This window comes from Lynx rufus, unplaced genomic scaffold, assembly GCF_022079265.1.
Source record: "Lynx rufus isolate CCGP_SWC_20201006 ecotype Redwood Valley unplaced genomic scaffold, mLynRuf1.p SCAF_13, whole genome shotgun sequence".
NCBI lineage: Eukaryota > Metazoa > Chordata > Mammalia > Carnivora > Felidae > Lynx > Lynx rufus.
This window is the reverse complement of record NW_025814827.1, coordinates 40,482,967-40,510,774: the sequence shown is the minus strand read 5'-3', so window position 1 is coordinate 40,510,774 and position 27,808 is coordinate 40,482,967. Positions and strand designations below refer to the sequence as shown.

The following is a 27,808-nucleotide window of genomic DNA, read 5'->3' as shown; positions in this document are numbered from 1 at the left end:
TGGAAGAGACACAATACAACCAAGCAAGTATTCTACTTACTATATTGGTGAAAATAGTAATTTCTTTTCAATTGTCATAAATACACACACACACACACATATATTTTATAGGAGAAATAAAGTTTTGCTCTTGTAGTTTTTGAAGTTACACTGTGGGGAGTAGTATGATCCTTCAACATGTAGCACTGCTTTCAGAGGGTCTCAGCATTTCTGTTCTGCCTTCCTCACCTTGACCACTCACGATGGAACTTGGCACGGGACCGAGGACCAGAGGACTCAGTTGCCTGATCAACTGTGTTATTCAACATATTTCAGTGAGATTAATTCATATTTAATTAACTTGGAATTAACATCTTGCTTTCTCTCTTGCTTTCTGCACAGCTGAGTGAAAGCAGTATAGAGAGACTTCTGGGTTTCAGCACCAAATCATAGTTTACCAGTTGATGTAAGAGTAAGTACTGGTATACTGATCCTCTTTGCTCACAAATAAAAATCAGTCCATTGGCTACTCTTCAACACAAGACCAGCAATGGGAACGACTGAAGACATCATATAAGGGGCTGTATGTACTTCAGTAAAATGTATTTCCCAAATGTGCAGGCAATTCCATCTCTCCTCAGATCATATTATGCTCTGAGAACCAAAGACAGGAATATGTCAGAGGTGACATTTTCCAGTGATGCTGGGTGACCAAGGCCAATATGTCAGAGGTGACATTTTCCTGAGAGAAAGGAGGCCTAAAAGACATCAAGTCCCACTCATTAGCTTACCACTAATTCAGGTGCTTTAAGCAAGAGGCTCTCATAGCTAAGGTAACAACTTTTCAAATCAACACATCTGGACCCTTCAGTTTCTTAAATTCTCTTACCAGTTTTGTGCCTTATAAATGGGTTAGACAACTCATTTTTCCTATCCTGGAACTTTGCTTCTCTTTTTCCTGGGCACTCAGAAGGCTGCATGCCCTGCTGTCCCAGACAGGAGATGCTAGAAGCATCTTCTACATGTGGATACGGTGGAGTCGCCCATTTCTTTACCTGCCAGCTGCAGTTCTTTGCCAAGAGATTTCAGTTTAAGTCCTCACCAAAAAAATAAATAAATAAATTCACACACTTAAAAATCCTATCTCATTTCTCTGAAGGAGACTGGATGGATGAGTTCATGATTAAAAACCATTAGGCAACATACAAGATTGGATGTACTGATCTCTAAACACAAACTACTTAGATACCATTAAGCCGGCACACCAGAAAAGGTCCTTTTCTCCAGAGATCTGACTTCTAGCTAAGCCCTTGTCTCAGATGAGATGCTTGAGAAGTAGGTGTACTTGCCTTGAAAATAAGTAAAACCCAGCGAGTGGGATGTGGTCAAAACCAACAGAGAAGGGAAGGGCAGTGATGCTGGGTGACCAAGGCCATTAGCTACCTAGGCCAGTGTGGTCCCGGGAAGCGACTGCTCAGAGTGATCTTGTTTCTCCGAAGAAGGTACTGAGTCAACAGGTGGATGACCCAAACGCTGTTACATCATATGTAGATTTCTGCTCATTCTCTTTCTTCCTGGGCAATCAAGTGGGGAGGATGCACAGTGGAACATGTGCTGGTTCTCCCCCGACTGCCAGGGGTCTCTGTTCCAATCAGTTCTCTTTGGGCTTACAGTGTCTCTGTCTTTCAATAATGCTCCTGGTTTTCTAAATGCTTCTTATGGATATCAACGAAGAATGGGATGTTATGCCACGCTTAAAATGGGAGACCTGGAATGAAATTCTAATGGGTATGTCCTCAGCAGACAGAAACACAGATAAAGAACTCACAACTCTAGAATACAGTCCCTGGAGTGGACAGAAGATTCGTTGGCTTGCAACAGTGCTGAGTAGATTTGCAGCCCTAGTAAGGTTTTACTATCATTGTTCTCCTTTTGTTAAAAGAATCTCAAACAATGATAATGTTTAAATTTATTATATCCATCGACATCAACACGTTTATAAATATGTATATGTACTGTATACGTATCACTATGTGTGCAAACATACATTAGCTTATGTACATGTTGCATATCTATATATGTATATATATACTATGTGTATTTGCATATCTGTGTCAAATTCCCAAGGTTCAATATCATTTCCAAAGGATAATTCTTTATTTCTAAATTATTTAACTGAAACAGAACTGAAATTTCATCCATTACAAAAATATATCAACATGTCTTGCTTTATCAGTCTACCTGAGGTGCTGAGGACTATCACAGTGCTATCACTTTGGAAATCCATCCCTCAGATGCTCGCAGCTCTGAGATGGTGAGATGGCATCTTTGTGGTCCAAGCTCTAAGTGTCTGCTGTCTACAACTCCCCTCCTTTTATGGCCTTTTCCAAGGGCTCCAATGGAAACCAGTTTGATTCTAACTGTGTTGATTCTAGTTTTCCACTCATTCTATTGTAATCTCTTTAATAAGCAGGGATCGAGAATGATTAAGAAAATCTTGGGGAAGAAGAGTCACAATGGGGTCTTGTCTTGACATTAAATTAATGGGGTCTGTCTTGTCTTGACATTAAAATATATTGTCAGACTAAAATAATTAATACAGCATCCAACTGGTATAAGGAAAGGGGCAGAGCAACAAACACACTAGTTAGCCATAGTATGTAGAAAACAGCTTTTACAGTATAAATCCAATTTAGTGTAAAAATATTTGGATGTATGAATAAAAAGGTAATAGGGTTGTCTCCAGGTTGTGCAATTTTGGGTTCTTGGTTATTTCCTTGATTTACATTATTTTTGTAAAAGGGAAAAACAAAGAAACAACAGGAAAATAAAGCTAAGTGTGAAAATGTAAATTATAAACTGGGAAAAAAGATTTGAAACCAATAAGGCAGTATTTTAAATAGTCTTAACATACAAAACACTGAAATTCATACCAGATAGGCAAAGAACATAAAAAATATTGGGTTGAAATACTATCTAAGAACAGTAAGCATTAAAAATGCTTAACCACACAAGTAATCAAATAGAAAATTAAAACTTTAAGTTACAATTTTCTCAAATTAGCAAAGATTAAAAATAACCCATAACAGTAAAAGTTAATGAAGACTCAATCAGTTGGGCATTCCCACATGTTGCTCTAAATGATACTACAAGGCCCAAATCCTTTATCTGAAATTTGGAGTTGTGTTTCAGACTTCAGAATTCTTCAGATTTTAAAGAAAGTATACATATTATGTATTAAATACAACCTCTAGACAGGTGAGGGGCTGTACCCCTTAATCAAACACATTAATATTTCTGCAGTTAAGCTTGTAAATATTCAAAAGAAGAGGAATAAATGAAAGATTAAAAGCAACCTCATTTCTGTTGATGACAGTTTTGACAACAAAATGAGTTTAGGTCAGACTCTGTGGTGAAATGAGTTATGAAAAAATTCATGGGTTTCAGAACTTTTGAGATTCCAAAATTGTTGATAATTATTTCTGAACTGTTCCATACAATCTTCCTGAAAATCTACTTGGCTTGTGATTATACATTTATTATTTTTTAATGTTTATTTTTGAGAGAGACAGAGTATGAGTGGGGTAGGGGCAGAGAGAGAGGGAGACACAGAATCCAAAGTAGGGTCTAGGTTCTGAGCTGACAGCAGGGAGCCTGATGCCGGGCCTGAACTCATGAGCTGTGAGATCATGACCTGAGCCGAAGTTAGACACTTAATTGACTGAGACACCCAGGCACCCCTACAAATTTAGACTTTAAAAACTTCATAGCTTTGGACCTACTTCTAGGAAGAACTTAACAGATATGCAGACAAAAGAGTTATGCTCAAGGATGTCCATCATAATTTTATTTATAAAGATAAAAATGGAATTAGCACAGAAGTCTAACAATAAAGTAATGGCTACATTATGGGACAACCAAATAAAAGGATATTATATGGCTATAAAAATTGTTTTTGAGGAGGATACTTAAGGAGTCAGGAAAAGGCTCATTATGTACAGCTGAATGGAAAATAATGAAGACATAAAACTTCATATTGAGTGTGATGTCAATTAACAAAGCCTCATGGGGTGCCTGGGTGACACAGTCAGTTGAGCGTCCAGCTCTTGATTTTGGCTCAGGTAACAATCCCAAAGTTGTGGGATCAAGCCCCACGTTGGGCTCCGTGCTGAGCATGTAGCATGCTTAAGATTCTCTCTCTGCCCCTCTCTCCTGCTCACGTTCTCTCTCAAAAAAAAAAAAAAAAAAAAAGAAAAGAAAAGAAAAAAAAAGCTCCCAAAATGTGTAGAATAAAAGACTTGAAACTAATAGCAGAGATTATAGTTATACGTTGGGATTGTGACGTTGTTTTATTTAGAACTATATCTTATAAATTTTTAATATTGAGGATGTAATTTTTAAAACAATTATTAAAACAAGGATCTACATAAGATTGATGTTATTTATCTTATTTGAAGACATTACAAAACCCTTGGTGGTAGGTAGGTATTCAATGACTATCTACGGAGTCAGTGATTCTGGATTGCTCTCCTGCTTTCACCATCATTTTGGCGGGGGAGGGCGAGCGGGGGGGGGCAGTCTGGCTTATGGTGTGGAAGTCGTGAGGGACACTCCCTTGCTCCCTGGCTCACACGAGTGGTGGGGAGGTGGGCTAACAGCCACTCCCCATGAAATCACAGCCATCACTTACTTGACACCTGCTGAGAAGCTCACCACAGGGAAGAAGAGCCCATCTGTGTTGAAGTTCTCAAACATCCCCTGCACAGGCTGCCCGTTGATGCGGAAAGAGATGCTGGGCACCCCGAGGTCGAGGCAACAGCTTACCACGTCGTCTGATCTCAGGAGGTGCTGGTTGATGGAGGCCACGGCTCTGGGTATGCGGCCTGGTGAGCAAAGAACAAGAAGGCGTTGTGGGACTCTAGAGAAGGCTCTCACAGTGGGAGGTGGGGAGGTATGATGGCACACAGGAGGTCTGGATATGTTCCTGCATTTGCAATTCAACTTGGCTTTCCAAGTGTGAGGGGAGCAGTGAGAAATGATTTCCGGAGCTTGTGAGTGGGCAGCCCAAAACGAGAGGAGTCTCAGAGGAAACTCAAACTGCCAGGAATGAGAACAAACATGAATTCAACCCCCTCAGTGTGTGTTCAGATTCTGGCCCGGTGTCTGAATTAACAAACAGATTGCTTTGCTGGTTGTGGGTCCTGCAGTGTGAGTGTGCGTGTGTGTGTGGGTTTACTCTCAGATGCCCAAAGATCTGGCCCTCTTCCATTTCCTGTAAAAGATATGGCCACTCTGGCACTGGACGCAGGAGCCATCAAAGTGAGTAACAGCAAGGTCATCCAGCCATTAAACCATGCAGCATAGTTTACTTGTTTTAAAGAATTCTATTAGTTCATATAAGCAGTGAAACAGAGGGTCAGTTGTACACTGTGTTGATGATTTTTGTCATTACTGTGTATCTCTTTAATAGGATGATTTATCATTGCCTGACCTAACTTACAGTCATGAGAAAAATCACCTCTCGGGATTTTTGTGTCACACCATCTCATTCTGGAAGTTCTAAAAGTAAATTATCCTAACTCCCTCACCCATCTCCCTACCACGGTTACAATTCTATTGGCAAGAGAGCAATGAAGAGGCCGAATTTAGGTATTAAAATGGACTTTCAGGCAACAAAAATTATAAAAATGTATCTTATTTTTTGATGACAGAAGTAATACATATTCATTATAAATGTTCATTGTATACAAAAATATAAACAAAGAAAAAAATGTAACTCAATAAAAAATGCTTCCACTTTCACACACACATACACACTTCTCATCCAAACTAGGATTCTGTGGGTTTTGTGACTTTTTCTCTACCTATCGTATTGTAAATATTTGATTGTATAATGGAATATTCACTAGAAACTGCATTTTAATGGCTTCATCATATGCCATAAGGTAATTAAAAACCCCCTTATGATGGGTACGTGAGTTGTTTATAAATTTTGTATGCACATCTATGCTATATAATCTTTCTAATCTCAGCTATGAATTATTTAATGTTTCCAGTGGTTAATGCTATTCTAGTAGGTTCTAAATTAAGTGGTGGATTTTAAAATAGCAAGGGGCACCTGGGTGGCTCAGTCGGTTCAGCGGCCGACTTTGGTTCAGGTCATGATCTCACAGCTTTTGAGTTTGAGCCCCGCGTCGGGCCCTGTGCTGACAGCTCAGAGCCTGGGGCCTGTTTTGGATTCTGTCTCTCTCTCTCTGCCCCTCCCCAGCTGTCACTATCTCTGTCTCTCTCAAAAAGAAACAAACATTAAAAAAATTTTTTTTAAATAGTGAAACTACTACACTATCCTTAATAAAAAAAAAATATATTAAGTATCCCCTTCTGGTTATTGTGGGCAACTGACAAAACCATATTGTATTTCCCCCCACCCTTGTACAAACGTGAATGAGGCTCTACGTGGTACCAGATACCGGGCTGGGGATCAAGGACTGAAGACCCAGTTCCTGCTCCTAATAAATCCATAATCTGGTGGGAAATAAACATTCAAATAAAGAATTACCATTCAGTCTAGTTAATGGAATGAAGGTGTACACAAGGTGATGCTTCTAAGATACAGGAAGGTGCCAAATCAGCCCAGGAGCATGGGACAAGAGTCAAAGATCCACTATATAAGAAAGACTACTTCTTACAGAAGAATAGTTTATACAGAAGGATGGAGGAGACCTACCTGTGTGCGGCAGGTGTGGGGACGGATAGGAGCTTGGGGAGTAGATGCAGAACACAGCCGGACTGGACACACAACTTGGACTGTTTGCACCACACCAGGTGCAATGACACAAAATAACGTACACAAGGCACATAAGCCTGGGACAGCGCCAGACTCGGTTTTTGTAACCTTGCTTCATTCCTGAGAATGAGGAACAGGTTCCTTTAAAACACAGCAATCTAAGCCAAATTCTAGGACTGCAGAGGTTTGACACCTTTCCAATTTCTCTGAGGAGACTGAGGGCCCTTGGTTCCTTTTATGGAGTTGAGGTATCCCAGGTCCCAATTATCTTTTCTCCCTTACCATAATCAAGTCTGTTATGAAAGGAATCTATGATATTAAAACTCAGCCAATCTTGCTACAACGGTCCCATTCTCAGTATTTCTTATTTTCCCATTAAAAACCAATCTTTTCTGCTTCAGTTATTTCTTTCTCCTTTAGTTTAACTTCTGGATAATATCATTGTAGTCATTTGAAAAAAAAATCCCAAGAGATTTCTGTGAATTTGGGAAAACCAAGAAGCCACTGAAACGCTCGGTTGGTCAACTAGCTTTATTTTTTTCAATGTTTATTTTTGAGAGAGACAGAGACAGAGCGTGAGTGGGGGAGGGTGCACGGAGAGAGAGACAGACAGACAGACAGACAGACAGACATGGAATCTGAAGCAGGCTGCAGTCTCCGAGCTGACCGCACAGAGCCCAACACAGGGCTTGAACGCATGAACCACGAGATCATGACCTGAGCCAAAGTCGGACGCCCAACCAACTGAGCCACCCAGGCGCCCCGGTCAACTAACTTTCAAGGTATTCAGATCCTTGCTGGCTAAAAATACAAATGAGAAGGTCCTTTACTGTTCTGAGACTCACATAAACTAGGACAAACTGACAGTGTTGAATTGTGATGCCAGCGCCCTCTCGTCCTAGCTGCTCAAAGTGCACTGTTGGCTTCCCTGCCGGCCAGAACCTCGGCCAGTAAAGACAGAGAGCAGCTTTCACGAGGGATACTCTTCATCTACAGCAGTGCTTTGATGCCATCGGAAGCTGAGTTCCAAGCTTTATTTAGCCCTTAAGATGCCATAGTTGCCAAGTGCCTTCCCGAAGAATGGCAGCCGAGAGCATTTCTCCTGTCTAGTTCCCTCCGTTGGTGGAAAACAACAACCAGGATGAGCAATTATACCCTTGTGGTAAACACCACTGCCTTTTACAAAACTCCTTTATTCTAAAAGAATGGGCACCGAGTAGAAGATCATCAGTAGGCCAAGTGAAATCATGGTTTGAGCCTATTTTTAAAACATATGCAGAATACAGAGTTGGGACTGATACTATCCAGAAACTAAAGGGAGACAGTGGATAATTACTGGATAGGAAGCATGTACTTAGTGATTACTTAGAGCAATGGTTTGGGAAGTCTATTGGAATAAAAAAAAAACCCATTTCATGTAATATTCTTGTTGTAAAATATCATCTGATAAGGTATACTTAGTTTTAAAATGGGAGCAGCTTGAAGGTTCTCAAACTAGAAAACAAGGGAATTGTGCAATGGCTTTTACACACTGTTTTATAAATCTGTTCTCATCTACAAGAAGAAATCTCTAACCCCATGAGGGCTTTCCAGGCTCCAAATGATTCAGAAGGGTCCTGTACCCCACATTTAAACAACATACTTGTCCTTTAAATTGCTCTGTAGTGAGGTGGCATTGTGGCAGGGAGCACAAGTGGATCACAGAGGGCTGAGTTCAATACCAAGTCTTTGTCTGTTACCTGAAGCTGGGCATGTAATTTTACCAGAAAATCAGATTCCACCTCTATAAAATGGGTACCGTGTTGCCCACACTATTGTTGTTAAGAGTTGTTTGTAAGGTACCGTAATTATTCCCGGGACTTCAATGAAACAAATGACTGATGTCCTGTATGCCATTCAAAAGGTTTAGCATGTAGCAATAACTGGGCATTTCTAGAACCAGACTCTCTGGGCTAGAGTCCTGGCTCTGTCACTTACTGTGTGACCTTGGGCAAATCACTTACCTCTGTCAACTCAAGTTTCTTCATCTGTCAAGTGAAAATAGCATCATGAGGTTGTTTGAGTTTTGGATGAATTATTCCCTAAAGAGGGATTAGAAGCGTGTCTGACACATCATAACCCACAGTAAGTACTATTATTGCTTTTGTTTCTGAAGCTCTAGAAACTTTAATTACTAGGCTAACAGTAGAGAAGAATGCCAGAACGCTGTAGGAATGTCTTTGGTATTATGATGAAAAAATAATACTATGGAGAATCACGGCATTGAGGGCTGAGTCCAGAAAGAGACTCGAAAAGTCACTGTATTGAGTTAATAAAAATGAGTAAGACCCTTTGGTGAAGAGAATGCTCAAAAATAGTCACTTTCAAGTATGTTTCACGTATGTGACCCTTTAGAACAACCAACAGAAGGGCTAGTCCATAGAAAGGAAAGCAAAGGAGTTACAAAGTCTAAGTCTCTATAATCCTAGCCACAGCCCACCCAAACAGGCTGGGGAGTCCTGTAGCCTCTCTTTGTCTGAATAAACTGCCCCTGGCTCAGAGGCCTGGGCCTACCTTAAGGTCCCGGGAAGATCAGAAAGGCCATTCCAAAGCAGCATTGTAAGATAAAGGAAAATCTCACTTTATCATAGGCTGCACATCTTCAAATTGACCCAAGGACACATTCCTGCAGGATTTAGCCTCTTCTGATGAGTAATGTAGGCAACTGATCAGCATTTCCACTGCCCCAGGCACTGCAGAATTTGGCACTATCACGCAAACACAAACACTCTGGCATTCGGAAGGAGAGAGGATCCAAACACGTAGAAATGCTGGTGTTCTTTAGCCACTCCTTGGGTCCTCTTCACAGAGCAGCAGCAGGGCTGGAAGGGTCTGAGTCACAGTGGGGTGTGCCTCCACAGCTCAGTGCTGGGACTCCTCTCAGGAGGGAGACAGGTAAAGACCCTCTCATACAAATGTGATTGTTGAGCTAAATGATTTAAAAGTTTAAAAAGCCAGACATCGTAATAAATCAGGAAATGCAATTTTACTCCATTCATTTCCTGCGTCACTTATCACTCGGGAAGGTAGATTCCTCTGCTTATTCCAACTGCACAAGGGGAAAAGGTATTAAAAGGGAAACGTAGACAGATTTCTTTCTGTGAAACTGTCCCCCCAGCCAGGAACATACTACAGGAAGCTCTGAGTCGAATTCATCCCAATGGCAGCCCCAAAAGGCCACATGAAGGCTATGTCAGGAGAGGGAAAGCAATGCCAGGACCAGAAAAGAACCCATCCTCGGAAAGGAAACTCCCAGTGGCTAAGCTGACTCAGGAGCCTGTTAAGAGGGTTAAGATGGGGGATAGATCTACAGCTGATGCTTGAAAGTGGCTTCACAGACTTTGGTGGCTAAAAAGACCCATGAAGACTGCTTTTTCCTTACGTAGAGAAAAAGCTCATTCATCATCCCAGGAGGTCACCTGAAACTTCCCTTCCTGTGGTGCCTGGGTGACTGGGTTGAGCGTCCGACTTCGGCTCAGGTCGTGATCTCGCGGTTTGTGAGCTCAAGCCCCATATCAGGCTCTGCGCTGACGGCTCGGAGCCTGGAGCCTGCTTTGGATTCCGTGTCTCCCTCACTCTCTCTCTCTGCACCCCCTCCCCCTGTCCCTGATATGCACTCTGTCTCTCAAAAATAGACGTTAAAAAAAAAAAAAAAAGAAACATCCTTTCCCATTCAGCACGGGACTCAGGTAGTTCCCCTGAGGATGGGCTGCTCTCCTGGTCTCCAGTGAGGTACCCACAACTCTGGACATGGTCTTTATGATTACAGTGGACCCCACAGACAACGAGGGATGGGAAATCGTACTTACTGGGTAGCTAATGGGTCATGAACTTCATGTTCCTTACCTCATTTAAATTTCATAAGAGCCTATATATCTTCATTTTATCTGAGGAAACCAAGTCTCTGAGCCCAGAATCAAAAAAAAAATCAGTAAACAGAAGCGCTGGGATTCAAACCCAGGCACAACTCCAAAGCCATATGCTGTTTCTTCTTGACTCTTTCCAGCGACTACATGTTAGGGGCACTATAATTCCTACCAATAACGACAGTATCTACTGTGCTTTATTTCTTTAAAAAAATTTTTTTTTAACATTTATTTATTTTTGAGACAGAGACAGAGCATGAACGGGGGAGGGGCAGAGAGAGAGGGAGACACAGAATCTGAAACAGGCTCCAGGCTCCGAGCTGGCAGCACAGAGCCCGACACGGGGCTCGAACTCACGGACCGCGAGATCATGACCTGAGCCAAAGGCGGCCGCTTAACCGACTGAGCCACCCAGGCGCCCCTCCACTGTGCTTTAATAAGTACATTAAAGATCAGTTCGAGGCAGTAGCTTAGTTCATACATACAGATGAGTTTAAAGTTAATGGACTTGGGCATTTATATCTCAAGGAAAAGGAGAAAACTTGTCAGGAGGAGTTCCCAGTAGGTCTCCCTAGCCACCCTCCCTTACATCCTGCAGTAAGTTGGAGTATTGTTTCCATTTCATTTCTTCATCCAACAATTATCCTTTCATCAGATAGTCCGAGATACAGTGGTGTCCTGGTGGGAGTCATTAACAGAAACCTTATTTCTTCAACTGGAACACATGTTGGCATATTTACCCGCAGTGCCTTCTGCCAGATATATGTTCCCTGTGTGCTGGCTGGGGAATTCAGAATGATGTCAGACCCAAGGAAGCTTTGTGTTTTAATGAGCACGAGACGTGTCAATCTTGCTGACACTGGTCTCGCCACATCTCATCAGATGCTGAGGACTGAGGGAGTGAGGTTCTCTGAATGTACCTATACGGCATTGTATTACTAAGTGTGGGTCATGTTCAGAGAGCCACAATCAGCTCCTGAAATGCAGAGTCCCAAGTCCCTTTCCCCTGTCATCTATCACCAATCAGAAGGGCCACTGCTCATGATGACTGGTGTGGGCTCGGCGCATCTGGCTTCCCAGTCTTCTGCTGAGAAAGGACAAGAAGGATGACGAGCATGTGGCATGCTCCGGGAATGGTACACAATTAGATGGATGTTCGAGTTCTGAAATGCAAATGGCAACCTTTTCCGGATGCCCTGGCTTCTCTGTCTCTTGACTCATCGATGTATTCATTCCGCAGATTTTATGGAGGGATCCACTAAGTGCCCCACACAGTGCTACAAAATCTGGGAAGGACTGAGTAACACTTTTCCTTTGAGCACGGTTAGTTTCTCTTTGGAACAAGGGTCCAGTTTGCCTCATCCAACAGTCTAGGTGTCCTCCGGATTTCCTTAACCAGTCCCCAGGCAGAGTTCCCTTCAGGTGTAACCTGGGATGCAGGTGTAGCTTGGGTGATGGTGACGAGATGGCAGGAGAGGAGCAGCTATCAGCAGGCAGTAGGGGAATGATGTTGTCAAGCCAATCCCGCTCATTCCCCCTCACAGATTCCACCCTACCAAACTCAGGAGATGTAGATGTAGGCAAGCATAAGAACTCTTTCTTTTTCACTCACTTCCTCGGAGACAGCTTTCTGAGCACTTCATGACATGTGAGGCTAACCCACATCACAGCCACAGTCTGTACAGCCACAGACACAGTGGCTCCGTGACCCAAGAAGGGAAGATGCACGGTCACTCCCCATGAAGATGGCACTGGCGAAGGGAAGTTGGGAGGATAAGAGAACGACAAGACAGGGCTTTCACGTCACTATCACCCATCATTCTGCCGTTTTTCACTTGCCTTTGTCTCCACCACACTGTCCCCTGGGACACACAAAACAGAGATTTTTTTTTTTTCTTCCCACAAATGATCCAGGATACATTTATCAATAAGTAAGCAGACACCATTCCTAAAAGTTTTTAAATGTTTATACTGAACGTACAACAGCACAAAAAATGAAAAAACCAACCCATGCCGACCCGCTGAAAATACATACCAACTGTAAGATATGGAATCAGAGCCCCAGGTGACGGTTTTGGCCCAAAAGTGGAGGGAAAAAGGAAAATGTGATAGGTTACATAGTACCCAGTTGCAAAAGAAAATGTATAGGTTTGTGTTGTAGAGACAAGCTTTTCCGTAGTACTGGATTTGGGGAAGAACGCGTGTCATCGTTTCTTACGTAAGAGACATGCTTACATAAGGGATTTCTATAAGGGACGCAGTGACTCCAAATACAGTCTCACAAAAGATACAGGTACGATGTGCTGTGGACAACAGAAAGAAGAGGTAAAGCTCTAGTTCTGGGGGAAAGCCTAAAAGTTAGCCTTGCATTTTCGTCTAGGCAGAAGCTAACCCATTCCTGCGGGCACAGGCCACGGATATGCTTGGGGAAAGGATCAGTGGAGTTTTAAAAAGGAAGTTGCACTTTTTTTTTTTTTTTTAAGCGATTGGCATTTAGGGTGTGCCCAGCACTGATCCCGGCATTCTGTAAAGTGTATCAGGAAGCAACATGTTGCACTGACATAATGATGGACTTGTAGTCAGATCTGAATCCCTCTCAGCATGACTGTAAATAAACTACTTAAACATCTTTGTGGTGGTTCCACATGCATCCCATGAGGCCAATATTATGAACACTGGGGCGCCTGCGTGGCTCAGTTGGTTAAGCATCCAACTTCAGCTCAGATCATGATCTCATGGTTCATGAATTTGAGCCCCGCATCAGGCCCTGTGCTGACAGCTCAGAGCCTGGAGCCGGCTTTGGATTCTGTGTCTCCCTCTCTCTGTCCCTTCCCTGCTCGCTCGCTCTCTCTCAAAAATAAGTACACGTTAAAAACAGTATTATCTACATTAAGGGGTCATTATATAAATAAAGTGAGGGGAAAAATGTACAAAAGGTATATAAGCTCACTGTCCAGTAAACAAACGCTGAGTCTCTTTCCCGGTTTGACCATATAACCCTTAACATCCTAGGCAATAGTGATGCTACAGATACAGTCACTGAGCTTGGGAATCGTTAACTGAGCCACACTAGATCACGCAGCTACAAGTAAGTCCCGGAGTCATGGTGGCAAAGCAGGACAGTCTCATTTCAGATCTGATGTGCTTTCCACTTAACCCTCTAATTAGCTGAGACTTTTGAGTCTGCATCCTTTTGACAGAAAGTGACCACCGAAGCTTGAACAACTCAAGCCTTGATCATCTCCAGCAAGGGAAAAGGGGCCAAAGCTCTGGCAAGGTACTCACCTGACCAAAGGTGAAGGCCATCAAAGCCATAGGAATACAGGTCGTCTCCAACACCGTTGCCTCCCCATCCTTCTCCACCTCCAGGGTACGGAGCATAGCCTGAGGAAGAGGCCCAGCCCACCCGTAGGTGTGTGGGCTCAGCTGTTAGGAAGGGGTCCACTTGGTCTATGATCAGCTCGAAGTACCACTTCTTGTACTGTGCTGAGCCCTCAGCAACTCCCAGGAAGATGTTTGGCCGAATGCTGAAATCGAACACGGGACAGGTGGCAGCTACAGACTCGGAAGCACGGAGATAAACAACAGCAAGCAGGTTGAACTGGGCCACAGGACGCACTGTCAACTGAAGGCAAGAGCACTTTTGTGTTTTTCATAGGATTCTAAAATAGGAAATGCTTAGAGCCTCTAACACTTGATCGAGTTCTCAGTGGGAGGTGTCAGGACAATGTTAATTCTATTTAAAAATATAAAGAACGTCTCCTTGTTCCATTCAAGGCAAGCAGCATTTACTGAGTGCCGACCATGGGTAAAAGATGCTGAAAACGTCATAGAAATGCATAACCATAAATCCTTGTGTCTTTCTGTAAGTGGAAGAAGGAACTTAATCAAGTTCCATCTCCTGGGAAATTGGTTCAAGCTCCCCCTATTCTCACAGTGGCAGCTTTGTCACCTAAGCATAACCAGTAACAGTGGCCTCTTGAAAGCATTAAGAAACCACTATTTGCAATAAGCCAGACCAGGGGCACCTGCGTGGCGCAGTTGGCTGAGCATTTGACTCTGGTTTTGGCTCAGGTCATGATCTCACGGTTTGTGGGATCAAGCCCCGCATCGTGCTCTGCGCTGAGCAAGGAGCCTACTTAAGATACTCTCCCTCTCTCTCTCTGCCCCTCCCCCACTCGTGTTCCTTTTCTTTCCCTCTCTAAAGCAAGCAAGCAAGCAAGACAAAGAAAACGACATGGAACTACTTACAGGTGGAATCTAAAAAAAAAAAAAAAAAAAAAAACGCAAAACTTCTCCAGAGCAGAAAAGCAGTTGCCAGGGGCAGAGGTAGGGGGTGGCAAAAACAGAGGTTAGAAAAAAGGTACAAACTTCCACTTATAAGATGCATATCGTAGGAGGATACAACGTGTAACATCGTAGCTACAGTTGGTAACACTGTATTGCATAATTGAAATGTGCCAAGACAGAAGCACTTAAGGGCTCTCTCACACACAAAAAGGATAAATATGTGAGGTGGCAGATGTGTTACTCAATCTGATGGGGCAAATCCTTTCACAATGTATATCAAATCATCATACTCCATACTTTAAATATCCTTTAACTGTTTGTCAATTATACTTCAATGAATAAAGCTGAAAAAATTCGATTGAAGACAGCAGAAAAAGGGAGAAGGGAAGAGAAGTCACTCTTAGCCAACTTTGATAAGGGCTGGAGGACTTAATGTATCCAGAAAGATGGTTAAAAGCTTGGGACAAACCATTTAGAGTTTTCCTGGTTGGAGTGCTATTCTTAAATATCCACTGTTCTGGGCTGGAGCTGCATCCCATTTTGGGTGGGCCAGGAAAAACCAGGTTGGTACCAAAAGAAACTGTGTGGATGGCTCAGTTCTGCTCTACACTCCACAGTTCTTTCCTTACCTTGTAGATTAGGGAGTGGGCCTGGGTAGAAGATAGCTCAATAACTTAGGCCTGCCTAATGTAAGTCCCATGAGTTCACATGACTCACGTGTGGCTGCACGTGTGGATCAGCAGGCTAGGATTCTGTGAGAGCCCATGCTCTTCATCGTGGCCTTCACAGATAACCTCGAATGCCATGTGCCAGAGGATGCAAGAAACCATAGTATCAACATGGGGCATCCATTCTATTACAAGACTTGGAGGGGCACCTGGGTGACTCAGTCAGTTGCGCATCTGACTTGGGCTCAGGTTTGATCTTGTGGTTTGTGAGCCCCACATCAGGCTCGCTGCTGTCAGCCTGTCAGGGCAGAGCTGGCTTCGGATCCTCTGTCCCCCTTCTCTCTGCCCCTCCCCTGCTTGCACTCTCCCAGAAATAAACATAAAATTAAATAAAAGAAAGAAAATTAAAAAAAAATAAAAGCAGGACCAATGCAATAGTGCTGGAAGTATCCAGGAGCTGAGCTAGGTTTAAAAAAAAAAATAAGGGGCGCCTGGGTGGCGCAGTCGGTTAAGCGTCCGACTTCAGCCAGGTCACGATCTCGCGGTCCGTGGGTTCGAGCCCCGCGTCAGGCTCTGGGCTGATGGCTCGGAGCCTGGAGCCTGTTTCCGATTCTGTGTCTCCCTCTCTCTCTGCCCCTCCCCCGTTCATGCTCTGTCTCGCTCTGTCCCAAAAATAAATAAACGTTGAAAAAAAAAAATTAAAAAAAAAATAAAAGGTGGTATATTAAAATAAAAGTGAGGGGGCGCCTGGGTGGCTCGGTCGGTCAAGCGTCCGACTTCAGCTCAGGTCATGATCTCACGGTCCGTGAGTTCGAGCCCCGCGTCGGGCTCTGTGCTGACCGCTCAGGGCCTGGAGCCTGTTTCAGATTCTGTGTCTCCCTCTCTCTCTGCTCCTCCCCTGTTCATGCTCTGTCTCTGTCTCAAAAATAAATAAACGTTAAAAAAAAAATTAAAAGAAAAAAGGGAGTATGTTACGAAGAAGTTACAAGATCTGTACTTAACTGTAACATGAAACATAGGTAGACCACTTCGGGTTAAATGCTCTGGCCCTCAGGTGGAACACATACTCTCCACTGTAGGCTACTTCAGGGGAAACGTTTAAAACCCTGTGAAAAGGGCTGGTGTACAGGGCCCTGAAAAAGCACACATCTGCCCAGTCTCATCTTATGTACCCACTTCGCCATGGAAACCATGGGGACGCAGCCCTGGAGTTCAGATCAGCCCTCTTCCTTCCCTGTCTGGAAACAAGATGGACACTGTGGAATGATGATAGTGGCCTCACCTTGTCACGTCGTTAATCAGCCGCGTCTGCAGGAGCAGGTTTCTCCGGGGCAGCAAGTTGTCACAAATCAGATTCTGGTTGGCTCTCACGGCAACCCCATTGCAGAGACAGAGGGAGCACAGCACATCCAGAACCTGCAGCAGGACACAACCCACAAAGCCTTAGGACCACCTGGAGGGCACAGTGGGCAGGACCTGATTGCCAAGACATAGGAAGGAAGCGGGCCTTGTGAAGTGGCCAGGGGAGGCTGGTGGCAGGTGGGGGGACCTATTCAGAGTCAAGGCCACCACACCTTCCTCACCAGGAAAATCAGTGAGCAATGCTGGAGCCTGCTGCCCCTGGGGGACACGAAGCTGGGTTCCTTCTAGCCCCTTTGCCCTCACCTTAGGCCCCTTCCCTCTCAACTATGCATGTGACCTGTGATCACTGTTCTGTGAAAACAGGTGGGAGTATGGGCTGTGAAGACAGACTGTCTGGGTTAATATCCCAGCCATGGCAGGACTAGGGTCAGATGAGGCATCTGGAGCACAAAATCCAGGCCTGACACCCTCTTGGGAGTCGTGCATGAATGGGGCATGGACCCAGAAGGACCTGGAAGGTCCTTCATTGGCATCGAGGCTAAGTTTATGCTCCTGCCCAGCCTCGGAAACCCCCTGCACTATGATCAGTAGGGACTCATAGCTCTTCATGAAAGGTGCTGTTAAAGAGAAAGCCACAGGCTCCAAATGGCATTACTTGGGTTAAGGCCCCAAGTCAGTAAGCCAAGACTTAATACCTAATCTAATTGTAGTTTCAAACCCCTAGGAATGTAACCTTTAACCAGTCAGCATGGGGATTTCCCGGTCAGCAATAGGAAATTGACTGATAGATCCCTTCTGTTCCCAATAGGAGGGTGACCTTGCCTAAAACAATGGATTCTTTGCTAGTAGTTTCCTTTTCCCCCCACTTCCTCTCTTCCTTTCAAAGACTTTCCTTTCCTGTAGCCCTATGGAGCTCCCCTCTACTGCTAGATGGGTTGCTGCCTGATTCATGAATCGATTAACAAAGCTAATCAGGTCTTTAAAATCTCCTTGAATTTTTGTTATCTAACAGCACTCAGCTTTCCATTTGACCAAGGTCCCTCAAAGGCAGCAGCCTTGGGGAACCTCACATAGGTCAGTAGAGAACACAGTAGGGCAGATTCCAGTTCCTGGGTCTCCTGCTGTGATATCCTCAAAGTTCGTTAAGAGACACTTCTATTCCTACTAATGGTATTCAACAACCTTTCACCCGCTCTCCTCCTTCTCTCCTAGAGTGAGAGCAAACCTTCCAGAGCCCAAGTGTTCCCTGAACCTATGAGACCAGCCACCAAGCCACCTCTGCACCTCTTCATTTTCCAGCTGCGTGGGAAGTGGGAACCCAGCCCCTGGCTTCCTAGCCACAGTCTCCTTGTGCCGCATCCTCTCTCATTCAGATTTTGTGTGCCTAGATCGACAGAGGAAACTGTTCTGGGCCAGGCACTGCTCTCCCCTGTCTCCCCTACAGGGAGGTGTGTGCAAACGGCAATTGATAAATAATAACCGACAAGATTGTGGCAGCCACATTTCAGTCTTTCAAAGTGGCCACTAAGACTCGATGCTTAGTGGGGTTGGATGAATTCAGGTTGTTGGCATTAGTATCCATAATTCTCACAAACCAATTTTCTACCTGACTCCCTGAATGTCAATTTCGTTCCAGATAAATACAAAGCACATTTATGGGACAAGCAGAAAAGAATCCCAAAGGCAGTTTAATGGAGAACTCTTACCATTCCCACTCTGTGAAACATATCGACTGTGGAACTGGAAATCCAGGGGATAATTTCTCATTCTAAGGAAAGAGCCATAGATGGCCAGGAAATTAAATACTTATCATCCAGCCTATCAGACATTTTCATCGGTTTTGCCTTCGAGTGACGGCTGCGGGAGCCTTGCTGTCATAGCTAGAGGGACAGCAGAGCTTAATTCACATCCAGCAGGAAGAGCAAGGAGAAAAAAGTCTCTGCGAGAAGGACCTGCCTAATACAATGTCTCACTTATAAATAAACAATGCCAGAAAGCAACGGGGCTGATTTGTTTAGGCTTTGTTTTAGCAGGCCTTTCTTGGGGTAAAACAGGGCAACGTGGCCAGACTGCCTATCTGAAAAGGTTTAAGTGGGTTCCTGTCAAGGTGACGGGAACGTAGACAAGGCCAGCCCACCACAGGGGACCCACAAGCATTGTGCCTGGGGGTCATCTGTACTTAGGGAGAGGGAGTATTTTCGTGGCCTCTGAGAAATGTGGCTAGATGTGGCAGGCACGGACGAGCAGTCACCGAGCTCCAATTCCTTCTACTCCACAGCCCACAGAGGCCCCACTTCCCAGCCTACCCTGCAGTGTGTGGGGTCATGTGACTGACTTGTGGGCAACGGAAAGCAGATGGACATGACCTACATGGCTTTCAGGCCTGGTCCCTAAAAATCTTCTACACAGTCCTCTGCGCACTCACACTCTCCTCCCAGCCAGAAGTAGGGGTCCCGGGGAAGATGACAAGGGCATCACCTAGCAACGTGCCAGAAATGCAGGTGTTTAGGACCACTTCCTCTGTTCCCCTCCACTCCTCCCCACACCAGACTCACCAGCTGAGAGTCTTCATTTGAACACAAGGAGTAAAGCACACTGCCTTCTGCGAAGCCTTTAGATGGAAGGAACTCGTGTCTCCCCTGAGTGGCCACACAGCCTGAAGCCCTCCCACTGACTTGCCTAGGGTGGTGATGGGAGCAAAGATAAATCTTCCTAGTAGGAATCTGGGCTGTCATAGGAGTTAGGCTTCTCTAATCTATACACTGGCCCAACTGGAGACTGTCCTTGGCTCGTGTTGTGGAGGTCATTGGCTTCTGGTTGTCCTCCTTTTCAGACCCCACATTTCATTCAAGATCCTCTCCGTCTGCTTTTTATTTCCACTAGTCTCTACCCCCAAACAGAGGCTTATGTGGAAATTCTCCTTCAAAAATAAACACCTATCGTATATCCATGGAAACATCAGTTGGCTGTTGCATTTTGCCCTTTAGCTTATATCTATAAAAACAGCTCCATGCTAAAATGTAATTATTCTGTATAAAAGCTGTAAAAATGCTAATGGTACTTATTCTGTGATTCTTCTTATTGAGTCCTGTATTTGAAAAATGAAGATTTTTGAAGCCCCTGAGGAACATATTTTTTTTTCTTGCTGCAGAGGCGAACTGGGTTTCTAGAAAGGCTTCTCTATTGCCTTGGTTGCCCGGGGGCTCAGAGATAATTTCATGGAGCTACTATAGCAACTACATGGGAGTTAATGGTATGCTTCCCTGTGTTCTACCTTCCCCATAACCCAGGCCAAACCTCCAATTCTGGTGTCTACTTTTTTGGGACCAAAATTGTTACATTTTACCACATATTTTTCTCATTGGGGGCTCGAAATCCTCATAAAAATAAAACATATTTGTGACTACTGAGGAGGTTTGGCATAAGATAGGCTTGGGGGCAAGTAAAAAGGGCAGATTTTATTTTTATTATTAGATGCTTAGTCCATGGGAAAATTAGAGGGCGACTTACAATGTTCCAATTGTTCTTTTCACCAAACAAGAAAAACCAGTGCTACTAACATAGTGTGTTTCTTAGCTCTGATAAGCCAGCCATCTGTTGGATGAGACAAGGCCCTTCCATATGGGTGAGCTTCCATCCAAGGTGAGATGGGAATGTATTCTGGCTCCATTCATTGCTTTTATTCATTTAGGACACCCTCAACAAACATGTATTAAATGCCTGCTATGTGTAATGTATGAGCTTGGCACTGTGAGGAATGAAAAGTTGGTCCCTGCCCTGAAGGAACGTAGAGTCTGTGAGAGCAATCTATGTGCAAACATGACTACAGTGACAGGTGAAGCAGAACCACCAAGGAATGGAGGGCTAGTGGTAGGATGGAGGAGAGGAGATCACATCCAACTGGTATCAGAGAAAGTTTCCTCGGGGCACCTGAGTGGCTCAGATGGTGGAACGTCAGGCTCTCAATTCCACCTCCGGTCACGATCTCACGGTTTGTGGGTTTAAGCGCCACGTTGGGCTCTGCACTGACAGCGTGGAGTCTGCTTGGGATTCTCTCTCTCTTTCTCTCTCTCTCTCCCCTCGTCTCTCTGCCCCTCCCCTGCTCACACTCTCTCACTTGCTCTCTCTCAAGATAAACATTTAAAAAAAAAAAAAAGAAAACTTTAAGGAGGAGTGGCATTTGAGTAAGTTTTGAAGGGCAGACAGAATTTTTCATGGGTGCTGGAAAACTAAGAAGCGAGGAGATGTGGAGATTTCAGCACGAGTCAAGGCACTGAGAGGTCGAGGGGCAGAGAGCATTCGGAGAATGGTCTTTTCACTCCAGAGATTGTGTTCTTTCCCTCGAACTTTCTGACCTCCATTGGATCATGCTTTAGATGAGTGGCAATGCTTTCCACGTCAGGGAGAGAGCTAACAAGTGAAAAATCTTAGAGGCGGCATTAATTACTGCCACCACTGTATCTACTCCTGTCTTAAACCTGTGATTAGAGCTGGAACAGTACAAAAAGGGGTTCATCAAACCCATGAGATGTACAAACCTTTTTTTTTTTTTTAAAAGAAAAATGTCATGACCCTGAAGACCACAGATGGGCCCACAGGGGAGTGCAAACTCCAGTCTCAGAAACCTTTACTGGTCTAAAAATGCCTTCTAATTATGAATTCTTCACTGTGCAGTTTTGTTTTTAGAGAACTATAAAAATAAGAACGTGCAATTAAAAATATTCTCCCGGAACACGTGGACCCCAAAGAACATGTTCACAGACGGCAGTTTGAGAAACACTGGAAAGAATATTAAATGCTGAGGGGGAGACTCAAAGTCTGGTCCTGGGCTGTCGTGAACGAGTTGTGTGGACTCTGGCACGTGGCTTAACATGTCAGGGCCCACGTCTCAGCCTTGTTTCTGCCACCGACAAGTGGAAATAACAATGCTACATCATGGGGTCATACTGAGGACAAAGAAAATGCATGGGAATGTGGAGGACAGCACCTTGCATTTCTCAAATGCACAACAAATGTTAGCTATCGTCGTCACCATAATTACTGTTGCTATTATTGGGAGAGCTGTGAGGTGCTTTGTGCTTCTAAAATTCTATATATTTTCTGGAGTACCTGGGTGGCTCAGTCAGTTAAGTGTCCATCTTTGGCTCGGGTCATGATCTCGTGGTTCATGGGTTTGGGTCCCGCGTCGGGCTCTGTGCTGACAGCTCAGAGCCTGGACCCTGCTTTGGGTTCTGTGTCTCCCTCTCTCTCTGCCCCTCCCCTGCTCACACGGTCTCTCTCAAAAATAAATAAACATTAAAACATTTTTTTTTAATTCTATGTATTTTCAGCCACTATCTTCATGGAAAACTAAGTGAATAGATCAGAGACATGTGAAAACCCACGACTGGAGAAAAAAGAGCAGCATGGAGAGCAAAACATCACCTTGACATTTTCCAAGCAAAAAGAAAACGTCACAGCAGAAGTCTGGCCTTCACTCTGCACATTCTTTATAAAGCTACCACAAATAGCTCTATTTATGATAGCTTTATTGATGATTTGAGACAGATTTCTCTTTGGAAATAAAAGTTATCCAGATAATTTCTAAGGGAAGGCCTGAATTCATGGCAAACCAACCTTCATCCAAAAATCTATCAAGAGACAAAAAAAGGGATATCCTTGAGGAGGCTTTTATGTACCGGGAACATACTGCCTGAACTTTTCTAACATTGCCGGAATTTCTCAGTGCCTTGGCTCCCAAAGATTAAAGAGCGCCCTGCTACTATACTCGGGTAACCTATCAGAGCAGGTAGTGATTTGTAGCAAAGTCCTTCAGCTTACTGGCCTCAGATTTCTCAACTGTGGAATGGGCAGAATAGTCATCAACTCACCACCAAGCGACATCCATTAAATGCTCTGTAGCTCTTGGCTGAAAGAAGCCATAACAAAGCTGGTTATTCATGAAGTGCGTTATGTGGTCTGACCATAAAGATGACCCAGGAGCAACGAAACAACAGCAGCTTTTCTCTAGCCAAAGGGCTCTTCCTGACATCTGCATGTAGCTCATGGCCCAGACCATGTGTTTCCTGGGTGCTTATCTATTACTCTTATTATGCTTTGCTGACAGGAAGGAACATGTCGGAGCATACAGACGCTGGTCTGACGCTGGAGCCTCATGCCTGCTTTTGATTTACCCCATTTGGGAAAGCAGTTCCAGGCCCCACATATTTCTTTCTCTTCTTTGCCAAGCAATTTCACAGATGCTAAGGACCATGGCTTTTCTGCTTCCTAAGGAAGGCACAGCTAAGCAATGCTGCAGAGGCTTATTCTCCTGGACCCCCTGAAACGTGTCTCAAATAAGCAGCGCCCCCCAATGATGATGAACACAGAGGGCCAGTGACCAAGCTGAGTTTTCGTCACTGCAGGAGCAAAGCCACGGCCGCTCATGTCATCTGCTCTTGAAATACACCCTCTCGGCCTTGGGGTACCTGCCTGCTCACTAATTAGGGCAGGAACTCCCCATCCACAGGGCTGATGTTGAAGAGTCAGGAAAAAGCATATTTTAATAGACTTTCCCTGCAAATCGGGTGTCTTCAACACATGATTCCATAAAAACAGAGATGACAGAACTTTAAGACCCCTGAAAAACTGATGGAGCTTTCTACCTTAGCAAATGAGGTAGCACTGTCTCCATTGCGCAGATGATATAAATGAGGCCCCAAAGCACACAGCTATTTTGTATCTGTGCTCTTGCTTGCTCATGAGCAAAAAAGTAGATTCACTTCCTTCGCTTGGTGCGGCTCAGGGTAAATCTGATTTCATTTAATAACAAGCCAGTTGCCAAGACTTTCTATGCTATTTTGATCTGATTTTTGTGTATCTTCTTTCTACAGCTTGGTATTAGCTGTTCCACTACTGAGTTCCTAGACCCCAGGGTAGGTCTTGCACTCACCCCAGCCCAGCACCTTATGCAGTCGGCTCCATGTTCAGGGCTGAAGGTGATGGATGAGCTGGGCTTGTGAAGCTGGTGGGAAGAGAGAGAGGACCTCCAAGACCCAGTGTGACCGTCTGCCTTGGAGTGTGCTCCTAGGGCAGGAAGTGTCTTTCAGAACCTCAGTTTCCCAAAGTGTTTTTCTTTTCCCTACCCTCAAATCAGAGCCAAGAAAGAGACTAGTCAACATGCTCTCAGTAACACACACTGGTGATTAAGCAGCAGGAGAAGTCCATCCCTGTTTGGGTTCTTCTTTCTGATACCCACCTTGTGATTCCGCCCATGCTTATCCAACAGGGAGATGATAGACTTGATGTGGCCCTCTGCTATCAGGTTTAAGGCTTCTGGGCTTTCAGTCAAGATGCAGTGCAAAACTTCCAAGATACCTGTATAAATGCCACAAAAATCGTGTGGATGTTAAAGAAAACCTGCAGAACCGACCGTACTTCAGAAACCTGAATTATAAGTGAAAGGACCATCCTGAGGGGACAGAATATTATCAGCTCCTTGAATGTATTAAATATTTCCAGCCAGAAGAAAGACTGTAGCCATCTCTGGTAGACTTCAGGAGCCTCTGGGGCCTAAGAAGTCTGTGATTTAGAGAGGATATTTCCTTAGGCACTAACCTCACCTTCCTCCTTCTTAGACAAAGACATGATCCTTCTATGTCAAGATATAGAGAAGCAGCAAGTTAAGTAAGTCAGAGAACAACAAATACTATATGATTTCACCCATGTGTGGAATTTAAGAAACGAAACAAAGAAAACAAGAGACAGAACAGACTCAAATACAGAGAGCAAACTGGTGGTTACCAGAGGGGAGGTGGGTGGGGGATGGGTGAAATCAGGTCAAGGGGATTAAGAGCACACTTATGATGAACACTGGGTAATTTACAGAATTGCTGAATCACTATATTGTACACCTGAAACTAACAGAATACTGTATGTTGGTTACACTTCAGTTAAAAAAAGAAAAAACTGTAGAGGAGCAGCGGTAAAATGGAATTCTTCACTTGGTTAGACCAAGCAATACTTAATTAAAATGGCGGATGCCCAGTTTAGTATCAATTCTAGAGGTCCTTCCAAGTAATTTAGAAAATATTGTAAGTGTTCCTCGCCTAAGAGTTTTTCTAGGAACCACCCCAGAAAGTATTTTCATTTTAGATGTACTGGTGTACCAAGCAAACTATAAACTCACTAAATAAAGTTTACCTTTGCCTCTTTACTCAGCACACTGGATGGTTTTCTCTGTGAAGGGAAGACTTAAACACTAACTTGTGCCCCTGCAACCTGGCACCTACAAGGGTAACACACCATGATGAAAATATAAGGGAAGTAGTTGGCCAGTATCTTTATTGGTTTTATTGAAAACACTCCCCTTGGTTCCGGTTTTCTCAAGGTTTTCATAAATTATTATGAAATGTAACATGGCCCATGGAGGAGGCACTGAAGAAAAAACAGGGGCTTGAGAATACATAGGTGTAGGTGGATAGACCTTAGGGGAGCCTTCCTTTGGCCTGTCCAAGTTCAGGCCACCTCTGGACAATGAAAAAAGCATTAAAACCTTTTAGCTTTCCAGAGAGGGGTCTGCAGCTGTCATGTTCTCTCACCGCTGAGGAAGCCAATGGTTGAGCTTCACAGCCCAGTTACTTAACTTACCAACAACAACCATTCTCTTGGCTCAAATTCTCTGTGAGTCATCAAGAAGCATTATAGATAGATGTCAAGGGTGACTTAGCGGGATGGAGGACCATCATTTCCTCCTATCCCATGTCATCCTTCAGTCTGCTTCTAACCACAACAGGATAAGCATGTTCAGAGAGGGTTTAGAAACCCAAGGAAAAGAACTGCAAGCAGCAGGTAGGAGACCACTGCCTGGGTGGGGGGCAATGAAAGGATCCAGGGGATGGAGATAAACACACAAAGTGAAAAGTGAAACAGAAAAGGAAATCATTGAAGTCTGGGTTAGAGTGGTTAAATAAAGTCACAGCAGCACCAGGAAGATTCAGGACCTTCTCTTTGTTGAAGTAATCACTTGAGGGTTGCTTACACCTCAGGGGGAAAACAGAATTATTCAAAGATACAACTTTTATTTTTTTTTTTCCAGAAAGAAAAAACCCCACCTTCTTCAGTGGTTTCCTGTCAACACTTACCTGAGGAAGATTCTAGTCTATCCAATTTGCTGATTAGCCAATCAAGGTTATTAGAGAATTGAGCACAGTTGTTTCTGTTTCCACGAATGAGAGCAGCTGCAAACAAGGACACATTGGAACATGTAGGTTAAAGGGCAGGAGGATGGGCATAAGAACTTGGGAAACTGTTAAGCACAGCACCTGCTTAGCAACAAAAAGGAACTGTGTGTAACCATCTTCCCCTTCCAAGCCCTTTGATACAATTGTTCCTATACTTAGCAAAGTGAAAATCTACCATTCATTCAACTATTCCAGAGAATCTATGTACCAAGCACCTGCCTACTTGCTGGGAACAGAGCAGTGGGAACGCAGCAGCAGATACCTGCTTGGTTACTGGTTTAAGAACTCCATTCTTTGCACTGTTGTCTTAAACCCAGCTACAGAGTTGCTATTTTTCAATGCTAAAGGGAGGCATCCCAGTGAAACAGCTGGAAAGGTAGGTGAAACAAACAGGCAAGGGCGCCTGGCTGGCTCAGTCCCTTGAGTGTCCGACTTCAGCTCAGGTCATGATCTCACGGTTCGTGAGTTTGAGCCCCGCCTCGGGCACTGTGCTGACAGCTCAGAGCCTGGAGCCTGCTTCGGATTTTGTGTCTCCCTCTCTCTCTGCCCCTCCCCCGCTCACTCTCTGTCTCTCTCAAAAAATGAACATTAAAAAAATATTTTAAAAATAAATGAACAGGCCAATAACTGCAAAACAGGAAACTCTAAAATACCTAAAACACATTAGCATATAATGAGGGTTCCCAAAGTGTGGTCTGTGGAGGCCAGAATGCATTACCTGAGAACTTGTTAGAAATGCAAATTCTCTGACCTTATCCCAGATCTAAGGATTCAGAAACTCTGGGGATGGGACTGTTTTAACCAGCCCTCCAGCTGATTCTGATGCCTGCTCCAAGTTGAGAACCACTGGTAGAGAACATTGCTAAGGGTGGGAGAGAATATGCTGTCAGGAGATTTTCACCAAACTAGACCAAGCAACCTTCCCTCCACAGGCCTCTGCAATGAATCCACCTAAACCACTCGTCCCATGCTCTTCATGCTGTTGGTTTTCAAAGACAGGTTCCACAGATGCTTCAAAGATACCTGGATGAGGGAAAAGTCTTCCTGAGGACCTCTGCTTTGTACCTCCACAGTCAGAGGAGGGCTGGATTGAGTCTGACCCCTCAAACCACTTTCAGGTCTGCAGCAGCAAAGGGGTTAGGCACAGGGTGCTGGAGTCAGGCGGCCTCACACCGTAGTTCCTTCCCATACTACATGTATGACCTTGGGTACGTTACGACTTTGTGAGCATCAGTTTCTTCGGGTTCATGACTAAACGGTTAACAGTGCCTATACCTGAAGGTGTTGTTGGGCAGATCAAAAAGATATTCTACTGCTTGGCAGGAAAGCTCAATAACTGCTTGTTTTTGTATAATTGCTGTTGAGTTTGAGCATACTGGTAGAAAGTATTAGAGGTGGAAGGGACTTCACAACGTCACACACAATGGTGGTAGCCCAATCAGCCTGACCCTCGACATCGAGAATGGGTCCAACCTGACGTTGCTGGTTCCCCTCTGGCCCGCTCAACTTTCTATGGACTTTGTCTAACGGGACATACACTTCTGAGCAAACCCCCAAATGCTGCCTTGTCACCATCTCCAAGCAACTACCGGTGGC

At 44.3% G+C, this 27,808-nt stretch overlaps 1 protein-coding gene across 1 annotated transcript in view; it reads right to left on the bottom strand.

The window, feature by feature from the left end:
* The window catches only part of RYR3 (ryanodine receptor 3), a 365,900-nt gene that overhangs the window by 222,793 nt on the left and 115,299 nt on the right, over window positions 1-27,808 (bottom strand). Inside the window, exons 15-19 of the mRNA XM_047075357.1 lie at window positions 26,114-26,209; window positions 24,229-24,347; window positions 16,912-17,045; window positions 13,957-14,198; window positions 4,670-4,862 (exon numbers count right to left, since the gene is read on the bottom strand). Coding sequence (XP_046931313.1) covers window positions 4,670-4,862; window positions 13,957-14,198; window positions 16,912-17,045; window positions 24,229-24,347; window positions 26,114-26,209 — 784 coding nt within the window. The remainder of the gene's footprint in view (window positions 1-4,669; window positions 4,863-13,956; window positions 14,199-16,911; window positions 17,046-24,228; window positions 24,348-26,113; window positions 26,210-27,808) is intronic.